This window comes from Chiloscyllium plagiosum, unplaced genomic scaffold (assembly GCF_037043375.1).
Source record: "Chiloscyllium plagiosum isolate Xiang-an unplaced genomic scaffold, Cpla_swu_hap1 HiC_scaffold_29, whole genome shotgun sequence".
Lineage (NCBI taxonomy): Eukaryota > Metazoa > Chordata > Chondrichthyes > Orectolobiformes > Hemiscylliidae > Chiloscyllium > Chiloscyllium plagiosum.
Window position 1 is genome coordinate 7526564 of NW_028270167.1, and position 21454 is coordinate 7548017.

The following is a 21454-nucleotide window of genomic DNA, read 5'->3' on the forward strand; positions in this document are numbered from 1 at the left end:
TCTGGCTGAATCCCACCTTAAAGAATGGGGTCATTTCTGCCAAATGAGAAATAAAATTATATATTTGAACACTGGTGACAATGTGGGAAACTGATGGATTCAGGTATGTTGCCCATTGGCCTGATTCCATTAACCCTCCATGGAAGAGAATGATTAGTGTGAGGTTGTAACCACGAGGGAAGGATAAGTAGATAACATCCCTTTTCAGTTGAAAAGAGAAGTCTGTGGGGCAACACATAGAGGTCTTAAAAACGATGGAAGGTTTTGATGGAGTTGATAAAACAAGGGATGTTTTCACTTGCAGGAAGAGCAAAAGAGCATGGTCAATCTAATACAGTTACTGAAATATTAAATAGGAATCTCTTTGCTCAGAAAAAGATGAGAATGTGGAACTCGCTAATAGAGAAATAGTATTGAGGCAAGATAAAGGGGATAGTAGATAAGCACATAAAGGCGAATGGGATGATTCTTGTCAAGATCAAATTTGGCATGGACTGATTGGGATGGAATATGTCAGCTGTGGCTAAGTTGGTAGCTCTGCTTCTCAATCATGAATGTCTTGAGTTCAAGTCTCACTTAAGCACAAAGGTCCAGATCGAAAATCAATCCAGTGCTAAGTGAGAGCTACGTTCCTGGAGAAGATAGCTTTCAGATGCAACATTAAAGCAAGGATATCTCCTGCTAATTCTAATTAATATAACATGTAATGTAGAGGAATCGGTCTTGGACTGGAGTAGACAAGGTCAAAAGTCACATGACACCAGGTTATAGTACAACAGGTTTAGCTGAAATCATAAGTTTTTACAGCTCTGCCCCTTTGTCGGGTGAAGTCAGAGGCAGCGCTCTGAAAGCTTGTGATTTCAACTAAACCTGTTGGGCTATAACCTGGTGTTGTGTGACTTTTAATATAACATATCTCATGGCATTAATTTGAAGAAATGTGGGGTGGTCATCCTCATTGTCCTGACCAACATTTATCCTTCAGTTAATATGATAATAAGAATTATCTACGTGATTACCACACAGCTGTTTGTAGGAGCTGGCTGTGTGCAAATTGGCTGTCTGCTAAACTGCAACAGTGGCTACACTTCAGAAGTATGGGCGGCACGGTGGCACAGTGGTTAGCACTGCTGCCTCACAGCGCCAGAGACCCTGGTTCAATTCCTGCCTCAGGTGACTGTCTGTGTGCAGTTTGCACATTCTCCCCGTGTCTGCGTGGGTTTTCTCCGGATGCTCCGGTTTCCTCCCACAATGTGCAGGTTAGGTGAATTGGCCATGCTAAATTGGTCGTAGTGTTAGGTGAAGGGGTAAATGTAGGGGAATGGGTCTGGGTGGGTTGTGCTTCGGCGGGTCGGTGTGGACTTGTTGGGCTGAAGGGCCTGTTTCCACACTGTAAGTATTCTAATCTAAAGTACTTATTAACTGTAAGGCACTTGAGATGTCCAGTGGTTGAGAAGGGTGCAATCAAAATAAATGCCTTTTTTCTTTTTTCCTTAAACACCCTATTTATGCTCCACACATTCTATCTAATTCTAAAAAAAAATCAAAATGCCCTCCTGAATGCAGGATCTGAATTGTGAAGAAAGTTTGGACACATTTGCACTTAGAAAGAAGGTATTTGAAAGGTACTGCTGCAGATGTAGATGAGATTACGAGAGAAAGAGTGAAGGTGTGCTGAATTAACTTCACATTTCTGATCACCTAGTGATCCTGACCAGTCAACAATCGTTATGTCTTTAGTGCAAATCAATGGTAGAAATGGAAATGTAAAAAACATCATTTGCTCTACTGAAGAAGACTACCCCCAACATCTAATGAGAGGTTCTCTAACCTAATCCCACATTCTAACTCTTAGTCCCTATCCTCATTAGTTACAATGCTTCACATACCCAAGGGTTTTTTGAGTACACTGAAGGTTTTTTTGCTTTATTGTTATTTATGCAGTGAGTTTTAAACCCCGTCACACTGAGTACCAATGTTGCTGTAATTCATTATTTCAAACCTATACACCCTAGATATCAAATTTTCTGCTGACGATAATAAATCTCTCCTCTCCCCCTATTCTAACATGATTTTATCCACCTCCATTTAATCCCCCCCTCATCCTACTCCATGCCAATAAACCCTCACCTATCCCTCAAACCTGATTAGCTCCATGTATTTTCCTCATAAATCTTCTTGGTAAACTCTCTAATGTGATCACATTCTTCCCTTAAAACAGTGACCAAAATTGTTTGCAGTACTTTAGCTGAGTGTCCTAGCACAACCTCCTTACGTTCATACTTCTAACTCTGCCCATTCAATTCAAGAATCCCGTATGTCCTTCTAACTAGCTCAGAACAAGTGCCATTTCAGATTTGAAATGTTAACTCTGTTCCTCTCTCTACAGATGATGCCAGACCTGCTGAGATCCTCTGGCACTTTATTTTTATTTCATTATAAATCAGCCAACCTTCCTGCAATCTTCCGGGATATGTGGCCACGCTCTACAAAGAAGCTCTATTCTTTTATTCTTCTTTTAACCATTTATTGTGTATTCCCTAGCCATGTAAACCATTGACTCTTGCACTTCTCTGGATTGAATTCTACTTGCTATTTTTGTGGCCAGCTACCTGGTCCATTTAGATTTTCCTGCAGTCCACATTTTTCTTCCTCTTCATGGCCGATTTTAATATCTGTAAATTTCTTAATTATAGCCCCTCCATTCTTTCTAAGTTTCTAAATATACTATGAAAAACAAAAGACTAACATTGACCTCTAAGGAACCCAACGACAAATACCTTGCCAGTGACAAAGACATGCGCCTGTAAAAGTTTCCCAAATTGCATACTTACTGTTCGAATCACAAACAACATGCATATATTTAAGATGAATCCAGATGATAAATAATGTCAGGTTCAAGATCTTAAACATTCTAGCCAAATGTCTGTTAGAATCTGAAATCAATATAAAGTATTCTGAGTTCTTCCACTGTTGATTTGTGATGAGCCAGTAACATTCTCTGACAACTCACTGATCGCTTATTGCATTGTGATTTCATCATGTGATCCTATTTTAGGAAAATGTTGGAAGTCGCATGACACCAGCTTACAGTCCAACAGGTTTATTTAAAATAACAAGCTTTCGGAGCTGTTGGACTATAATCTGGTGTGGTGTGATTTCTGACCTTGTCCACCCCAGTCCAACACCGGCACCTTCACATCATATTTTAAGTAAGTTATTGAAAGAATTGAACGTTATTGAAACTCATGTTCTGATACAACCCATGTTTAAAGTAGAAAATAGAAGCCAATATTTTAAAATTTAAAAGAACAAATCTATCAAGAAGGAGATTAATTAAAATAAACTTACCTGTTGTAAGACAGGAGAAGAAGCTAATTATCCAAAAGTACTTTTTGTACATCACGCCCAGTTCAACTTACTCAGATAAGAATCTGACTTTATAATGTGTGTCACTAGTTTTGATTAGAAATAATACTGGAAACATTTGCACATCATTTTTTGAATTGGTGTTTGGTATTTGCAAACTTGTGTCAAACATTTCAAGTGATACATTGGGATATGGCAGCTAACATTCTGATAACCAGAGATACGGAGTAACTGATTGCTGTTAACTCAGAGATGCTTTTTCATGAGTAACCACATCCCACTATTTATACAACTCTCACTGCTCAAAGGGATGATTCAGAAATTGTTACGTCAGATCCTGTGATTAGATTGCATAATTATAGAATGGTAAAACTGCGACTGCTCTTCAATGAAACTATTTAATTAAGCTCACTACTCTGTTTTCTCCCTACAACCTGGACATCTTTTTCCCTTCCAAGTGTTTCTCTGTTTTGTGATGGGGCTGCCCTATGCACCCCCAGCTCAGTTAGTTGGATGCCCACTGTTTTTGGCTTCAATTCCTGGACTGTTTGAGATCACTATGAAGGACACTTGCTCTCAATCTCTCCCTTGCCTAAGGTGTGATGACCCTCAGGTTAAACCACCACCAGTCATATCTCACTCTCTCTCTCTCTCTCTCTCTCTCCAGTGAGAAAGGAGTCCTATGTCTGGTAAGACAATGCTGATTTTATCTTTACAGGATCTAGTGTGATCAACGAAAACCAGTTATGTCTAACTAGGTGAGATTTTTGTCTTAAGTAAAACACAGTTCCATGCTTGATAGTAATCAGGTACAAGTTTCATTGGTATGCCAGACATTCCTTCAAAGACTATGGAGAAAACTGCAATGGTATATTGATCTCTTTCACAATGCAGGTCTATTCTCCCATCAGGCAATGACCATCTCCAATAAGACACAAGCTGACGATCACTCCTTGACATTCAATGGTGTTAGCATCACCAAATCCCCCACTACCAACATCCTGAGGGTTATCATTGAACAGAATCAGAACTGGATGCGTGATAAATGGTGGCACGGTGGCTCAGTGATTAGCACTGCTGCCTCACGGTGCCAGAGACCCGAGGTCGATTCCAGCCTCGGGTGACTATCTGTGTGGAGTTTGTACATTCTCCCTGTGACTGCATGGGTTTCCTTTGGGTGCTCCCGTGTTCTCCCACAGTCCAAAGATGTATAAATTAGGTAGATTAGCCATGGAAACTGCAGGGTTACAGGGATAGGGTAGGGTATGTGACTGGGTGAGATGTTCTTCTCAGGGTTGGTGTGGACTCAATTGGCCGAATGGCCTGCTTCCAAACTGTAGGGATTCTATAAATAATATAAATGTAGTGGCTGCAAGAGCAGGTCAGAGGCTGGGAATATGGCAGTGAGCACCTCCTGCCTCCCAAAGCCTTGCACCATCTACAAGGCACAAGTCAGGAGGGTGATGGAATACTCCCCACATGTCTGGCTGGCTGCAGCTCCAATAACACTCAAGAAGCTTGACACCATCCAGGACAAAGCAGTCCGCTTGACTGGTACCACATCCAATCCCGCCACCACTTTTGCTCAGCAGCAGCAGTATGTACCATCTACAAGATACACTGCAGAAATTCACCAAGGCTCCTGAGACAGCTCCATCCAAACCTATGACATCTTCAATCTAGAAGGACAAGGAAGTACGTACATGGGACCACCACCTGTCAATTCCCTTCCAAGCCACTATCTAAGCTGGTGATGCCCACTGTTTGTGGGTTCAGTTCCTGGATTGCTTTATATTGATGTTCCTACACTGTCACTGGGTCAAACTCCTAGATCCTACCTCCTTAAGGGCATTATTGGTCAATCTCCAGCACATGGACTGCAGCGGTTTAAGAAGGCAGCTCAGCACCACCTTCTTGAGGGCAACTAGGGCGGGCAATAAATGTTGGTCCAACCAGTGATACTCACATCCTGTGAGGGAACTTTTAAAAAGTTCATATGATATTGTTATTTTAGGGAAGTAGTTAATTCAGATTCCTCAGATTTAACCATTTCAGAGCTTAAGACTTTTACACAAAACGATTCTCTTTCCAGTGTCTTTTCCAACAGTGTATTCAAAATCAAAGCAACTTGCTGTGTAAAAGATGTTTCCTTCATTTAAAATCAGATATGACATGGAGGTGCTGGTGTCGGACTGGGGTGGACAAAGTTAAAAATCACACAACTCCAGGTTACAGTCCAACAGGTTTATTTGGAAATATTAGTTTTCAGAACGCTACTTCTTCATCAGGTAACTAGTGGGGCAGGATCATAAGACACAGAATTTATAGCAAAAGATCCAGTGTCATGCAACTAAAATGATATATTGAACAAACCTAGACTGCTGTTAAGTCTTTCATCTTTTAGAATGGGTTGCAGGTTTCAGTTCATTAATATGTAAATCCCAGAACTTCTTTTAAGTCACATTCTCATTAAAAAACATGACATCTCAGATCAGACAATGTATTGAAGGCATGAGGTTAAAGTCTGTCTGTATCCCAATCTTGAGTCAGGTTGGTTCTATTTCCAAAGTAGGAATTTATAAAATGTTACATGGATTGACTGCCTGCAGGTTGTGTGCTTTTTGATTAAAAATAAAATGCATCTGCAAATAGAAAGCTGCCAATGCAAATTCACCCCATAGACTTATATGTATGTGTGCGCATGTGAGGGAGGGAGAAAGAGAGAGAGAGTGAGTGTAAGTGTATGCACGTGAGTGTGTGAGTATGAGTGTGCATGCTTGGTAGAGTGTGTGCGTGAGTGTGACAGAGTATAAGCCTGTGAGAGAGAGAGAGAGAGAGAGAGAGAGAGAGAGAATGTGTGTGTGTGTGTGTGTTTGTGTCTCTGGTGGGGTCACTTGCAGTGTGACATGAACGCAAGGTCCCGGTTGAGGCCATCCTAATAGGTACTGAACCTAGCTATCAGCCTCTGCGAGGCCACGTCCGTCTTGGAGGATGGTCACCCGAAAATCCGAAGCTAAATGTCCCTGACCGCTGAAATGTTCCCCGACTGGGAGGGAACATCCCTGTCTGGCGATCATTGCATGGTGTCCATTCATCTGTTGACACCGTTCACCCCTGTCATGGCAACCACTGCAAGACATGTCAGAGTGTCGACATGGATATCACAATTACACATGGGACACCACCCACTATGTACCCGGCAGGTACCGATGTGACCTGGCCAACACCTATCTCATATGCTGCAGACATGGATGCCCCGAGGCATGGTACATTGGCGAGACCAAGCAAACACTATGACAATGGATGAATGGAGCTGCGCAATGACACCAGACAGGGAAAATGAAACTTGTGTCGATCTAAGAGAAGTTTTTGCTTTGTTGATGCAGGCTTGATGGACTAAAGCCCCTCTTCCAAATGAAAGATTCTGTGCTTCTATGACACCAAAATAGAGTCATAGAATCATAGAGATATACAGCACGGAAACAGACCCTTCAGTTCAACTCATCCACGTCGACCATGGATCCTAACCTAATTCAGTTCCATTTGCTAGCATTTGGCCCATATCCCTCGAAACCCTACCTATTCATGTATCCATCCAGATGCCTTTTCAATGTTGCAATTGTACCAGCCTCCACCACTTCTTCTGGCATCTCATTCCATACACACGCTGCCCTCCGTGAAAAAATTGCCCCTTTGGTCTCTTTTATAGCTTTCCCTTCTCAAGCTAAATCTATGCCCTCTAGTTTGGGACTCCCCCATCCCACGGAAAAGCCCTTCTCTACTTACCCTATCTTAAACCCTCATGATTTTATAAGTGTGCATATGATCACCCCTCAGCCTCCAAAATGCTATTTCTGAAAGAAATCTACCAAATTCTCAGTTAACAAGATTTGTAAAGTCGACATTTTAGACAACTAGAGCAACGTATTAACATTGTGTGAGATCAGGAGAGGGGTAGAATTTAAGGAAAAGGAGGGTGACATATTTGCAAATTTTTAATATACTGATTTAAATTTCCCCACTGCCTAGCGGAAAATCTATGTGAGATTGTGGAGGCTGGGATTGTATGAAGATAGTGTTAACAGGGGCAGTGGGTGTAGATCTGAGACAGGCTTGATGAATCAGTTAACAGACAATTAGATGGCATTGCAACTGTTTTGTCTGACAGCCACACAGCTTTTGATGGTTTTCCTTCCAGCTCCTGTACCCAGCAAGATGTAACAGATACCTCACTGCGCTGTAGTTAAATGCATCATACTGTCACCCACTTAAAATAGAATCAGATGAAGGGGGTTAAGCCTATTATGCTTGTACTGGCTCTTTCATAGAGGAATACAATTAGTTCCACACATTCTGCTTTTTTCTCCATAGGCCTTAAAATCTTTCCTTTCCATGCTCACTGCCTGAAAGTTATTACTGAATCTGCTTCCTCCACACAACAGTCTCCTAATGCCATAGAGTTGTAGAGATGTACAGCATGGAAACAGACCCTTTGGTCCAACCCGTCCATGCCGACCAGCTATCCCAACCCAATCTGGTCCCACCTGCAAGCACCCGGCCCATATCCCTCCAAATCCTTCCTATTCATATACCCATCCAAATGCCTCTTAAATATTGCAATTGTACTGCTTCCACCACTTCCTCTGGCAGCTCATTCCGTACAAGTACCACGCTCTGCATGAAAAACTCACCCCTTAGGTCTCTTTTATATCTTTCCCCTCTCAGCCTAAACCTAGTTCTGGACTCCACGATCCCAGGGAAGAGATTTTGTCTATTTATCCTATCCATGCCCCTCATGATTTTATAAACTTCTATAAGGTCACCCCTCAGCCTCCGACTCTCCAGGGAAAATAGCCCCAGCCTATTCAACCTCTCCCTATTGCTCAAATCCTTCAATCCTGGCAACATCCTTGTAAATCTTTCCTGAACCCTTTCAAGTTTCACAACATCCTTCTGATAGGAAGGAGACCAGAATTGCACGCAATATTCCAACATTGGCCTAGCTAATGTCCTGTACAGTGCCCAACATGACCTCCCAACTCCTGTACTCAATACTCTGACCAATAAAGGAAAGCATACCAAACCCCTCTTCACTATCCTATCTACCTGCAACTCCACTTCTTCACATATTGATGTTTTACAATTTCTTCCCTCACAATGTTGGATTTTCCTTTGAGAACACTTAATAGCCAAAATTCAATAATAGCCAACTCAACTTTATTCAGTGCTTGTAGGACGTGATGCAAATAACTGCTTGATAGTACAGAACTAAAATACTGCTAAAACAAAGTCAAAGATTTTCATCTTGTGCTCATCAGGACTGAAATACAAGAAAATCAAATTTAGAAAGGGAACAATAATTTATACAACAGAAAAGAAATAGGAGTCAGTTAACAGTTCCTGCTCCAACTTCACGCTAACCACAGTCCAAGCAGTTGACACCCTGTTCTCATGCTGTATATAGAGGAACCTCGATTATATGAATATCAATTATCCGATTATCGGATTATCTGAAGAAGATCTCAAGGTCCCGCAGAAATGTTACACCAAAGAGGTAAGTGTATTCAATTTACCTGTACTGAAGAACATGTGGAAACGCTGGTAAAAACAAAGGAACACAAGCAGCTCAAGCATTAGAGACTGGATATTTTTAACAGAAGGGTTAGTTACACAGCCCTTTGCAAAAGTAAGTGCATTATTCCAGTCACTTTACCGGGCCGTTCATGGAAAAAATGGCAGAGAAAGTAAAGACATGTGTGAGACAGAGCATCTGTCTTTCTATCGTGACACTGAGTTCAGCGGAAACTAACAAATGCTCTTGTGATTGTAGAAGCTGTTCGGGACCTTGCTTAATGTTGGGATTTCATATACAGTACTTATGTGATGGTAAGGGTTTAGTCCTTCTCAGTTTAACCTGCAATTTGCAGAATGCAAAGATTAGATTGTTTAAATAGCAGACTCATCAAAATTATAGATTTGAACAAAATCTCTGGTAGAGCACAACATTAGATCAGTATGGCTTTCCCTTGTTTAAGGTCTAACTGGTTATCCGAATAATCAATTATCCAAATGAAATAGTGCCCACCCATCTTGTTCAGATAATCAAGGTTCCTCTGTAAATTGTTGTTCCCTTTCTTAAATTGTTTTTCTTGCATTGGGGTTTAATCAATGCAAGTTGAAAAGTTTCAACTTTATGTCTCTTTTCAGAAGGGTTAAGGTTTGATGGATTATCGCTGGAATACTACATCCCCTATCTGAGAAAAACTATACCAATATTGGAAGGAATCCAGACAAGGTATACTAGGCTGATCGCAGGAATGGAGGAACTGTTTAATGAGGAAACGTTGAATTGGTTGGGCCTGTATTTGATGGAATGTAGACAATTGAGAGGTGACATCATTGAGCCATACAAGATTCTTCAGGAGTGTCACAGAGTAGATGTGGAGAGATTGTTTCCTCTTGTGGATGAGTCAAGGACCAGAGGGGATAATCTCAGTTCCACATTTAAGACACATATGACGAGAAATTTCTTCTCTCAAAGGGAAGGCAATCTGTGGAATTTTTTAATGCAGAGGGCTAATGCTGGATCATTAAATATACTCAAGGCTGAGATGAACAGACTTATAATTTATAAAGGAATTAAGGGTTATGGGGTGAAGGCAGGGAAATTAACTGTTTCCATTGAATAGAGTGTGATATGCAACAGTACCAAAATGGGGGGGGGGGGGGGAGAGTTCTCCATTGCACCCTGGTCAATATACATCCTCTTTGTTTCTTCAAAAGTAAAACTTGATATTTATTTTGGCTTCTCCATAATGAAATTCAACTTATTAAAGATGTGGATGTTAATTTTAAATTGAAGGTTACAACAACCATATGTCGTTGGGTGCAATCTGCTTTCTCCAGCCTCACAATGTGGGACTTTGCATCAAAAGTGTGTCTTACCACAAAGGGTAAAGGAGGGCGAGTGCTATAGAGCACAGAAGAGGCCTTTCGGCCCATCAAATCTGCAGTTGGCTCATAGGCTTGAAATTCATGATATTTCAAGTGCACATCCAGGTCCTTTTTGAGGGTTGTGAGATTTCTCACCTCTACCAGGCTCCCAGGCTGTTCATTCCAGAACCCTCCCTCCTCCCACCCTCTCGGTAAGAAAATATTTCCTTCAATTCCCTCTTAATCTCCTGCCTTTTACCTTAAAATGACATCCCTTAGTTATTGATGTTATTGATGTTTCAACTTTTATTTAAGTTTATTCAACTTTAGTGGGGCCAGATACATTTCTTTCTTTATTCTTTCATCCGATGAGGGTATCCTTTGAAGGGTCAGCCTTTGTGACTCATTTTAATTTATTGAACTAAATGGTTTGCAAGGGCCATTTCAGAGAGAGTTAAGAATTATTGGAAGTTTGGAATCACATCTAGGCCAGGTTTGCCAAGGACGACAGATTTCCTTCCCTCCTCTAAACACATAAGACCAAAGATACTGGAAGACTGAAAGAAATACAGGGAATGCTAGAGAATCTCAGCAGGTCTGGCAGTGACTGTGGAGAGAGAATCAGTTTCAATCTCACAGAACCATTCTTCAGAACTGAAAGTGTTAGAAAATATTATTTTATACTTCTGACAGAAGCAGAGGAGGATAAGGAGGAGGGAACAGTTGGTATAGAGGCCCAGTTCAAAGACAAAAGGGCTGATCATGCTGGTGGAAGAGACAAAGAGATGGTGTGAAAGGGACAGAATGGGCAAAGTATGCTTTGTTTTCAAAAAAAGGAGTCAATAGTTATCATGACCATCAGTATTTAAGATTAGCTTTCAATTCACTTTTACTCATTGAATTTAAATATCATCTGCTACAGGTTTGAACCCAGAATTACTAATTCATAGAACATAGAACATTACAGCGCAGTACAGGCCCTTCAGCCCTCAATGTTGTGCCAAACTATGGAACCAAACTAGGCGAGTCTATTACTGTTTCATGACCATTCAATGGCATGACCATTACACCTCATCCCTAATAACATTTTTATTCCCTAATAGCTCTTTCAATGAGCCATCAATCATAGGCACGATGGACCAAGAGGCTCATTCTGCACTATAAGAGCCTATGATTGTAATACCCAATGTGCTGAAAGGGACTTTTCATTAGCAGATAGAATGCTGAATATGCTGGTTTTCTGAAATATAAACAAGAAGAATTGGAACTACTCAGAGTGTCAGACTGATGAGCAAGTGTTAAATTTCAGATCTGGAAAACATTACGGATGTAAAATATTTGCAAACCTCAAATGTCATCCATTATGTTGTCAAGTTCTATGAAAGGTCACGGATTTGTAATGAAAGGGAAGTTTGATCTGCAAAAATAATAATCATTTAGGCCTGAGTTTCACCCTGTGAAAGCCCATTCACTGACACAGAATTAAAATTAGGATCATGTTTGCATTTAAGTAGTGCCTTTAAAATAGTAAGACTTCTCAAGATGGTTTGTATTGCTACCTGAAACAGAATTTGACACAAACAACATGAAACAGTGGGTTTTTATGGAGTGTGCAGTAGTCAGTAGAGTGGATTCTTTCTTGATTATATATTTTTGGAGATATGTCTCTTGATTAAACTTAAAATATGAGCCATAACTATTAATTTAACCTGGGGCAGCGTTTTGTAGAGGAATAAGACAGTGTTATTTTCTGGGTCTGTCGATTGTGAAGGAGCAAAAATGGCCTTTAGTACAGTGATATGTACTTCTTGTCAGATGGGGGAGTTTAAAGAGAGTTTAAGGGTTACTGCGGATTACATCTGCCATAAATGCTGTTGGATGCGAATCTTATCAGATCGAATGGATCGGTTAGAGAGACAGTAAGAAGCAATAAGCAACAGCAACATTATGTGATGGATGGCAGTTATAGGAAGGGGGAAAGTCTCAGATACAGTCACTTAGATGGGTTAACTCCAGGAAGGGTAAGAGAGGTAGGCACCTAGTGCAGGATATACCCATTTCAAACAGGTATGCTGTTTTGGAAAATGTAGATGGTGATGGATTCTCAGGGGAATGTAGCACAAACAGCCAAGTTTCTGGAATTGAGACTAGCTCTAATGCAACGAGGGGTACATCGGCTTCCAAGAGATCAATTGTGTTAGGGGATTCTCCAGTCCGAGGTATAGACAGACGTTTTTGTGGCCAGCAGAGAAAAAGCAGAATGGCGTGTTGCTTCCCTGGTGCCAGGATCAAGGATGTCTCAGAGGGTGCAGAATGTTCTCACGGGGGAGAGGGGCCAGCAGGAGGTCATTGTCCACATTGCAACCAGCGACATAGGAAGGGAAAAGGTTGAGATTCTGAAGGGAGATTACAGAGAGTTAGGCAGAAACTTAAAAAGGAGGTCCTCGAGATTAGTAATATCTGGATTACTCCCAGCGCTATGAGCTAGTGAGGGTAGGAATAGGAGGATAGAGCAGATGAATGCATGGCTGAGGAGCTGGTGTATGGGGGAAGGATTCACATTTTTGGATCATTGGAATCTCTTTTGGGGTAGAAGTGACCTGTACAAGAAGGATGGATTGCACCTAAATTGGAAGGGGGCTAATATACTGGCAGGGAAATTTGCTAGAGCTGCTCGGGAGGATTTAAACTAGTAAGGTGGGGGGGGGGGGGGGGGGGTGGAACCCAGGAAGATAGTGAGGAAAGAAATCGATCTGAGACTGGTACAGTTGAGAACAGAAGTGAGTCAAACAGTCAGGGCAAGTAGGGACAAGGTAGGACTAATACATTAAACTGCATTTATTTCAATGCAAGGGGCCTAACAGAGAAGGCAGATGAACTCAGGGCATGGTTAGGAACATGGGACTGGGATGTCATAGCAATTATAGAAACATGGCTCAAGGATGGGCAGGACTGGCAACTTAATGTTCCAGGATACAAATGCTGCAGGAAGGATAGAAAGGGAGACAAGAGAGGAGGGGGAGTGGTATTTTTGATAAGGAATAGCATTACAGCTGTGCTGAGGGAGAATATTCCCGGAAATACATCCAGAGAAGTTATTTGGGTGGATCTGAGAAATAAGAAAGTGATGATCACTTTATTGGGATTGTATTATAGATCCCCTAATAGTCAGAGGGAAATTGGATGGGTATATGAATAGGAAGGGTTTGGAGGGATATGGGCCAGGTGCTGGCAGTGTGGACTAGATTGGGTTGGGATATCTGGTTGGCATAGACGGATTGGACCGAAGGGTCTGTTTCCATGTTGTATATCTCTATGACTCTATGACTCTATGTTACAGGAGAAAGGAGAGTTCACAAGGTTTAGGAAAAGAATTCCAGAACTGAGGAACTTGGCAGTTGAAGCCATCAATGGTGGAGTGATCAGGGAGAAGCCGGGATTTATGGAGCAGAGAGATCTTAGAAGGTTATGGTGCTGGAGAGGGTTCAGAGATAGGAAGGGCAGAGGCCATGCAATAATTCAGAAATAGCAGGATAAGGGTCATTGTGATGTGAAAGTTTTAAAAATCAGAGGCAGAGCAACCCATGTGAAAGCTAGTAATTTTCAGTTTCAGTGGAGCCAAGGACAAGAGAATGGGAAACCAATCCGCTTGCAGGAGTAGGAAACTCATTCAAATATTTTCATGAGGCTGTTTACTTCCAAGTACATCTTCCATTTTATCTCTGCAAGCACTTGGGAAATTAGACAGCTGCAAAAGAAAGACAGGACTCTTTTACGGAAAAGGTAAATCTCTTTAAATCACGGCTTGTGGGCCAGCAGGGTCTTCAAACTAATCTGTCAACCCTCTGTAGATCAGACTGCAACCAAGAATGGGACCTATCCTTTGCTTTGCTATTAGATCTCCCAGCAAAAGAGACTTCCATACAGTATCCCCTGAATCTCATAGAGTTGTAGAGTATGGAAACAGACTCTTCAGTCCAACCAGTCCAGGACGGAACATAATCCCAAACTAAACTGGTTCCACCTGCCTGCTCCTGGCCCATATCCCTCCAACCTTTCCCATTCACATACTTATTCAAATGCCTTTTCAATGTTGTAACTATACCCACATCTACCACTTTCTCAGAAAGTTCATTCCACATACAAAATATCCTCTGAGTACAAAAATTGTCATTTTTAAATAGGCAAAGTCTTTTCCCTGGGATGGGGGGAGTCCAGAACTAGAGGACATAGATTTACGGTGAGAGGGGAAAGATATAAAAGAGACCAATGGGGCAACTTTTTCATGCACAGAGTGGTGTGTGTATGGAATGAGCTGCCAGAGGAAGTGGTGGAGGCTGGTACAATTGCAACATTTAAAAGGCATCTGGATGGGTATATGAATAGGAAGAGTTTGGAGGGATATGGGCTGGGTGCTGGCAGGTGGGACTAGATTGGGTTGGGATACCTGGTTGGCATGGACGAGTTGGACCAAAGGGTCTGTTCCCATGGTGTACATCTCTATGACTCTACGACCTTAAAAATGTGACCACTAGTCTTCAAATTCCCAAGCCTAGGTAAAGGACAACTACCATTAACTTTATCTCTAGCCTTCATGATTTTATAAACTTTTATAAGGCTGCTTTCAACCTCCTATGCTCCAGTGAAAAGTCTCACCCTCACCAGCGTCTCCAAGTAACTCATTCCTTCCATACATGGCAACATCCTGGTAAATCTCTTTTAATTTTATTTGATTTATTGTTGTCACATGTACCTAAGTACAGTTTTGTGTGCAGTATGGACAGATCATAACATACAAGGACACACAGATCACAAGTTTAGACTGAGCAAGGCATACAAAGCTACAGCTGCACATGATGTGCACAAAAGCAAGTTCAACATTAGATTTGAAATTAGAGAGGTCCATTCAACAGTCCGGTTACAGCAGGGAAGAAGCTGTTCTTGAACCTTGATTTCCGCTGACACTGGGTGACTTGTTACAAACTTTCTACCACAGATCTTATTCTCTCATTTCTTACAACCGTTCCACACTTTTATATCTCTTCTGAATCTTCTCCAGCTTCGTAATATCCTTCCTCTAACAGCATTCCAGAAGAGATCTCATTAATGTCCTGTGCAACCTTAAAATGACACCCCTACTCCTACACTCAAGGCAAGGGTGTTAAATGCCTTTTTAACTTCAAACTTCAAAGAATTGTGTACCTGAACTCCTATGCCTCTGTTCTACAACACTACTCAAGGCCCTACCCATGATTGTTGATGTCTTCCTACTCTCCAGTCTCTCATTTCATACGTTCAGACCGAATTCTAATAGTCACATCTGAAAATGTGTTGCTGGAACAGCGCAACAGGTCAGGCAGCATCCAGGGATGGTTAATATCACATATTAACCAACAGCCCACCCAACTGCCCCATCCCCACCTCTCCCGGTCTCTAACTCCCCATGAAAAATGACTCATTTCTGGGGCATTGCTTCCTGACAGTTACCCCACACGTTGCAGTGACTTGCTCTCACCTTATCTGGGGGAATTAGAGATGGGTAATAAATCCAGCCCCAGCCAGCGATCCACCTAATTAACAGAAGGTTGAGAAAATAAGGTCTGGATGTCAGCAAGATGTTGTGTTAGACAAGCAGACATCCACATTCTGGATCAATGGTGCTGGAAGAGCACAGCAGTTCAGGCAGCATCGAGGAGCTTCAGCAAAATCGACATTTCGGGCAAAAGCTCTTCATCAGGAATAAAGGCAGAGAGCCTGAAGCGTGGAGAGATAAGCTAGAGGAGGATGGGGGTGGGGAGAGAGTAGCATAGAGTACAATGGGTGAGTGGGGAAGGAGATGAGGGTGATAGGTCAGGGAGGAGAGGGTGGAGTGGATAGGTAGAAAAGGAGCTAGGCAGGTCGGACAAGTCCGGACAAGTCAAGGGGACTGGAAGTTTGAAACTAGGATGAGGTGGGGGGAGGGGAAATGAGGAAGCTGCTGAAGTCCACATTGATGCCCTGTGGTTGAAGTGTTCCGAGGGGGAAGATGAGGCATTCTTCCTCCAGGCGCCTGGCGGTGAGGGAGCAGCAGTGAGTCAAGTCAAAACCCCTCCCTAATTCTTGGAAATCCCACCCCAGTGAGATTGAACAGTTGATTCTAGTTCCTCTTCCTGCAGCTGTTCTCTGATCTCCTGAGTATTTCCACTGTTTTCTATTTATGTTTCTGCCTGTACACTGTTAAGCGAGAGTGGGGTCAGTTTTGCAAAAACATTGACATCCTTTCTCCTCACATTTGCAGTTCTCATGTGTCTTACATTGGCATTGAGCTCTTGAAAGTAAATTAATCATTTCCTACAATGGGAGGGCTGTACAATGTGTTTGTGGTTTGACACAAATTGACATGGGTTCCAGGCAAATATGAGTTATGTCTGGTCACACCTTCAGCTGCATTGACTGTTCTTTTGTGTCTTATTATGCAATGCAATATGTTGGTGATTTGAATTGGTGTAGAGTGCAGGAGGTGTGAAGAACATGCATAACAGAACTCAGAAGATTATTTCTTTAGCAGCTTCCCTCATATATGACCTGCAGCATCACGGTAGGCAGCAGTTGGTTCAGGGATGATTTGTGTCTCTGGTCCTACTACTGGAGAGAGACCTGCCTGACTACTCTGGAGGCAGTGTGGCAGCTGAGAGAATTCAAAATCAGCCAATTAAACAAACTGGGAAGAAAGAGTTAGTAACAGTGACCATAGAATTAGTGGACAGTTATAAAAACTGATCTGGTTCTTTAATGTCCTTTAGGGAGGGAAATCTGCCATCTCTACATTGTTTGGCTACATGTGACTCCAGGCCCACATCACAATGAGGATAAGGACAAGTTGAGTGAGTGGATAAATGCATGGAGATGAAGTATAATGTAGATAATGTTGGGTTAACCACTTTGGAGGCAGGAACAGCAAGACGGATTATTATCTGAATGGGAAAGAGGGAGGTGCAGTGGGACTCGGGTGTCCTTGTGTACCAGTCACTAAATGTAAGTATGCAGGAGCAACAGGTGGTGAAACAGGCAATGGTATGCCGTCTTTCATAGTGAGAGGCTTTGAATACAGGAGCAGAGATGTCTTGCTGCAGTTGAACAGGACTTCAGTGAGACGACACTTTTGTGTGCAGTTTTGATCTCCTTATCTGAGGAAGGATGTTCTGGCGATGAAGGGAGGTTTACCAGACTCATTCCTGGGATGGCTGGACTGATTCATGAAGAAAGACTGGATCAACTAAAACTAGATTCCCTTTCGAAGAATGAGGGAGGATCTCATACAAACCTATAAAATTCTAACAGGACTAGACAGGCTAAACATAGGAAGGATGTTCCCAATGACTGGGCAATCCAGACTTAGGGGGTCACAGTATGAGGAATGATGCCAGTGTAGCTGCTACACTGGCACCACCCCCCACCTTTTCCTCCGCTACATCAATGACTGTATCGGTGCTACCTTGTGCTCCCACGAGGAGGTTGAACAGTTCATCCACTTTACTAACACCTTCCACCCCAACCTCAAATTTACCTGGACCCTCTCAGACTTCTCCCTCCCCTTCCTAGACCTCTCCATTTCTATCTCAGGCGACCGACTCAACACGGACATTCACTATAAACTGACCGACTCCCACAGCTATCGAGATTACACCTCCTCCCTCCTGCCCCCTGTAAAAATGCCATCTCATATTCTTAATTCCTTCGCCTCCATCGCATCTGCTCCCAGGAGGACCAATTCCAATACTGAACAACCCAGATGGCCTCCTTCTTCAAAGACCGCAATTTCCCCTCAGACATGGTTGACGATGCCCTCCACCGCATCTCTTCCACTTCCCGCTCCTCTGCCCTTGAACCCCGCCCCTCCAATCGCCACCAGGACAGAACCCCACTGGTCCTCACCTACCACCCCACCAACCTCCAGATACATCGTATCATCGTTCGTCATTTCCGCCACCTCCAAACAGACCCCACCACCAAGGATATATTTCCCTCCCTTCCCCTATCAGCATTCTGGAAAGACCACTCCCTCCGCGACTCCCTCGTCAGCTCCACACCCCCCACCAACCCAACCTCCACTCCCGGCACCTTCCCCTGCATCCGCAAGAAATGCAAAACTTGCGCTCACACCTCCCCCCCTCACTTCCCTTCAAGTCCCCAAGGGATCCTTACATATCCGTCACAAATTCACCTGCACCTCCACACACATCATTTACTGCATCCGCTGCACCCAATGTGGTCTCCTCTATATTGGGGAGACATGCCGCCTACTGTGGAACGTTTCAGAGAACACCTCTGGGACACCCGGACCAACCAACCCAACCGCCCCGTGGCTCAACACTTCAACTCCCCCTCCCACTCTGCCAAGGACATGCAGGTCCTTGGCATCCTCCATCGCCAGACCATGGCAACATGACGCCTGGATGAAGAGCGACTCATCTTCTGCCTAGGAACCCTCCAACCACAAGGGATGAATGCAGATTTCTCCAGCTTTCTCATTTCCCCTCCCCCCCACCTTATCTCAGTCTCAACCCTCGGACTCAGCACCGCCTTCTTGACCTGCAATCTTCTTCCCGACCTCTCCGCCCCCACCCCCTCTCTGGCCTATCACCCTCACCTTAACCTCCTTCCACCTATCACATTCCCAACGCCCCTCCCCCAAGTCTCTCCTCCCTACCTTTTATCTTAGCCTGCTTGGCACACCTTCCTCATTCCTGAAGAAGGGCTTATGTCCAAAACGTCGATTCTCCTGTTCCCTGGATGCTGCCTGACATGCTGCGCTTTTCCAGCAACACATTTTTCAGCTCTGATCTCCAGCATCTGCAGTCCTCACTTTCTCCTAGTCACAGTATGAGGAAATGGGTGAGACCATTTAGGGGTGAGATGAGGAGAAATGTCTTCACCCAGAGAGTGGGGAGTCCATGGAATTCTCTGCCACAGAAAGCAGTTGAGGCCAAAACATTGAATGTTTTCAAGAAGGATTTAGATATCGTTTTTATGGTTAAAGGGATCAAAAAGTCTGGGGAGAAATCTGGAGCAAGACACTGATTTGGATGATCATATTGAATCCTGGAGCTGACCTTAAAATGGAATGGACAGGAGAATCGACGTTTCGGGCATAAGCCCTTCTTCAGGAATCCTGAAGAAGGGCTTATGCCCGAAACGTCGATTCTCCTGTTCCCTGGATGCTGCCTGACCTGCTGCGCTTTTCCAGCAACACATTTCCAGCTCTGATCTCCAGCATCTGCAGACCTCACTTTCTCCTTAAAATGGAATGGCCTACTCCAGCTCTTGTAGTTTACATTTCAATGTAAGATCAGTGAATGTAACTCCCCGACGTTATAATGATTTATCTCCTGCCACAGCTCAGCCCAAGGAGGGTTTACATCGCTCAGGGATGGTGGTATTGGTAATATCACTGACCAGGGAATCCAGCAGGCTAGGCTAATGGTCAGGCAGTGCCTGTGCAAATCTTAACTGCCCTGTGAAATTACAGAGTTAGGGATAAACACAAATACTGGCTCTGTCAGTGACACACATGCATACCATAAACAGCCAAAAGAAAAAACCCTCAGTGCTTTATCCCCAGGCAGAGCAGTGACTGGATGCTAGTATTTCATGTATCTATTGGATGTGATATAGAGTCATAGAGTCACAGAGGTGGACTGCACAGAAAAAGGTCCTTCAGCCCATTGGGTTTAGGCTGGTCAAAAACAACGACCTAACTATTTTAATCCCATCTTTCAGCACTTGGCCTTGTATACCTTCACATCGCGAGCTCATTGTTAATTCCTCCCTAAATGTTATGGGGGTTTCTGCCTCTAGCATCCTCACAGACAGTGAGTTCTGGATTTCCAACCCCCTCCTGGATGAAAAGATCTTTCCTCACAACCCCTCAAAAATTCCTGCTCATTTCCTTAAGTCTGTGTTCCTATCTCCCCTGTCTATGCCCCTCATCATTTCACACATCACAATCATGTGCTATCACAGTCTCCTTTTCTCGAAAGGAAACAAACCCAGTCTGTCCAATCGCTCTTCATAACTAGAACTCTCCAGCTTAGACAACATCTTGGTTAATCTTCTCTGCACCCTCTCCAGCGCTATCACATCCCTCCTAGAATGTGGATTCCAGAATTGCACACAATACTCTAACTGTAGCTTAACCAACTGACGTAAGATCTCTGCCAGGCTGAGAACCTAAACCGGAAACCTTTACAGATTAAGGGTACAACTTCATTTCAGGTCTCTCAGTTCCTCTCTCTCTCTCTCTCTCTCTCTCTCTCTCTCAGGGAGTTTTCTGCACACTGACTAGTGTCTCAGTCCCCTCTCTCTCTCTCTGTCAGGGAGATATCTGTTCACTGACTAGTGTCTCAGTCCCCTCTCTCTCTCTCTGTCAGGGAGATATCTGTACACTGACTAGTGTCTCTCAGTCCCCTCTCTCTCTCTCAGGGAGATATCTGTACACTGACTAGTGTCTCTCAGTCCCCCCCCCTTCTCTCTCTCAGTTCCCCCTCTCTCTCTCTCAGGGAGATATCTGTACACTGACTAGTGTCTATCAATCCCCTCTCTCTCTGTCAGGGAGATATCTGCACACTGACTAGTATCTCTAAGTTCTCTCTCTCTCTCAGGGAGATATCTGTACACTGACTAGTGTCTCTCAGTCCCCCCGCCCCCCTCCATCTCAGTTCCCTCTCTCTGTCAGGGAGATATATGCACACTGACTAGTGTCTATTAGTCCCCTCTCTCTCTCTCTATCAGGGAGATATTTGCACACTGACTAGTGTCTCTCAGTTCTCTCTCTCTCTCAGGGAGATATCTACACACTGACTAGTGTCTCAGTCCCCTCTCTCTCTCTGTCAGGGAGATATCTGTACACTGACTAGTGTCTCTCAGTTCCCACCCCCTCACTCTCAGGGAGATATCTGTACACTGACTAGTGTCTCTCAGTCCCCCCCCCCCTCACTCTCTCTCTCTCAGGGACATATCTGTACACTGACTAGTGTCTCTCAGTCCCCTCTCTCTCTCTCAGGGAGATATCTGCACACTGACTAGTGTCTCTCAGTCCCCCACCCCCCTTCTCTCTCTCAGTTCCCCCTCTCTCTCTCAGGGAGATATCTGCACACTGACTACTGTCTATCAA

The 21454-nt window shown here is 43.4% G+C and overlaps 1 protein-coding gene across 2 annotated transcripts in view; it reads right to left on the reverse strand.

Annotated features, from left to right (window-relative positions):
- The window catches only part of LOC122540604 (uncharacterized), a 44299-nt gene extending 40680 nt beyond the window's left edge, over positions 1-3619 (reverse strand). For both annotated transcript variants that reach the window (XM_087976349.1, XM_043676532.2), the window contains exon 1: positions 3352-3619. In XM_087976349.1, coding sequence (XP_087832475.1) covers positions 3352-3403 — 52 coding nt within the window. In that variant the 5' untranslated portion in view covers positions 3404-3619. The remainder of the gene's footprint in view (positions 1-3351) is intronic.
- Between the last annotated feature and the right edge of the window lie 17835 nt (positions 3620-21454).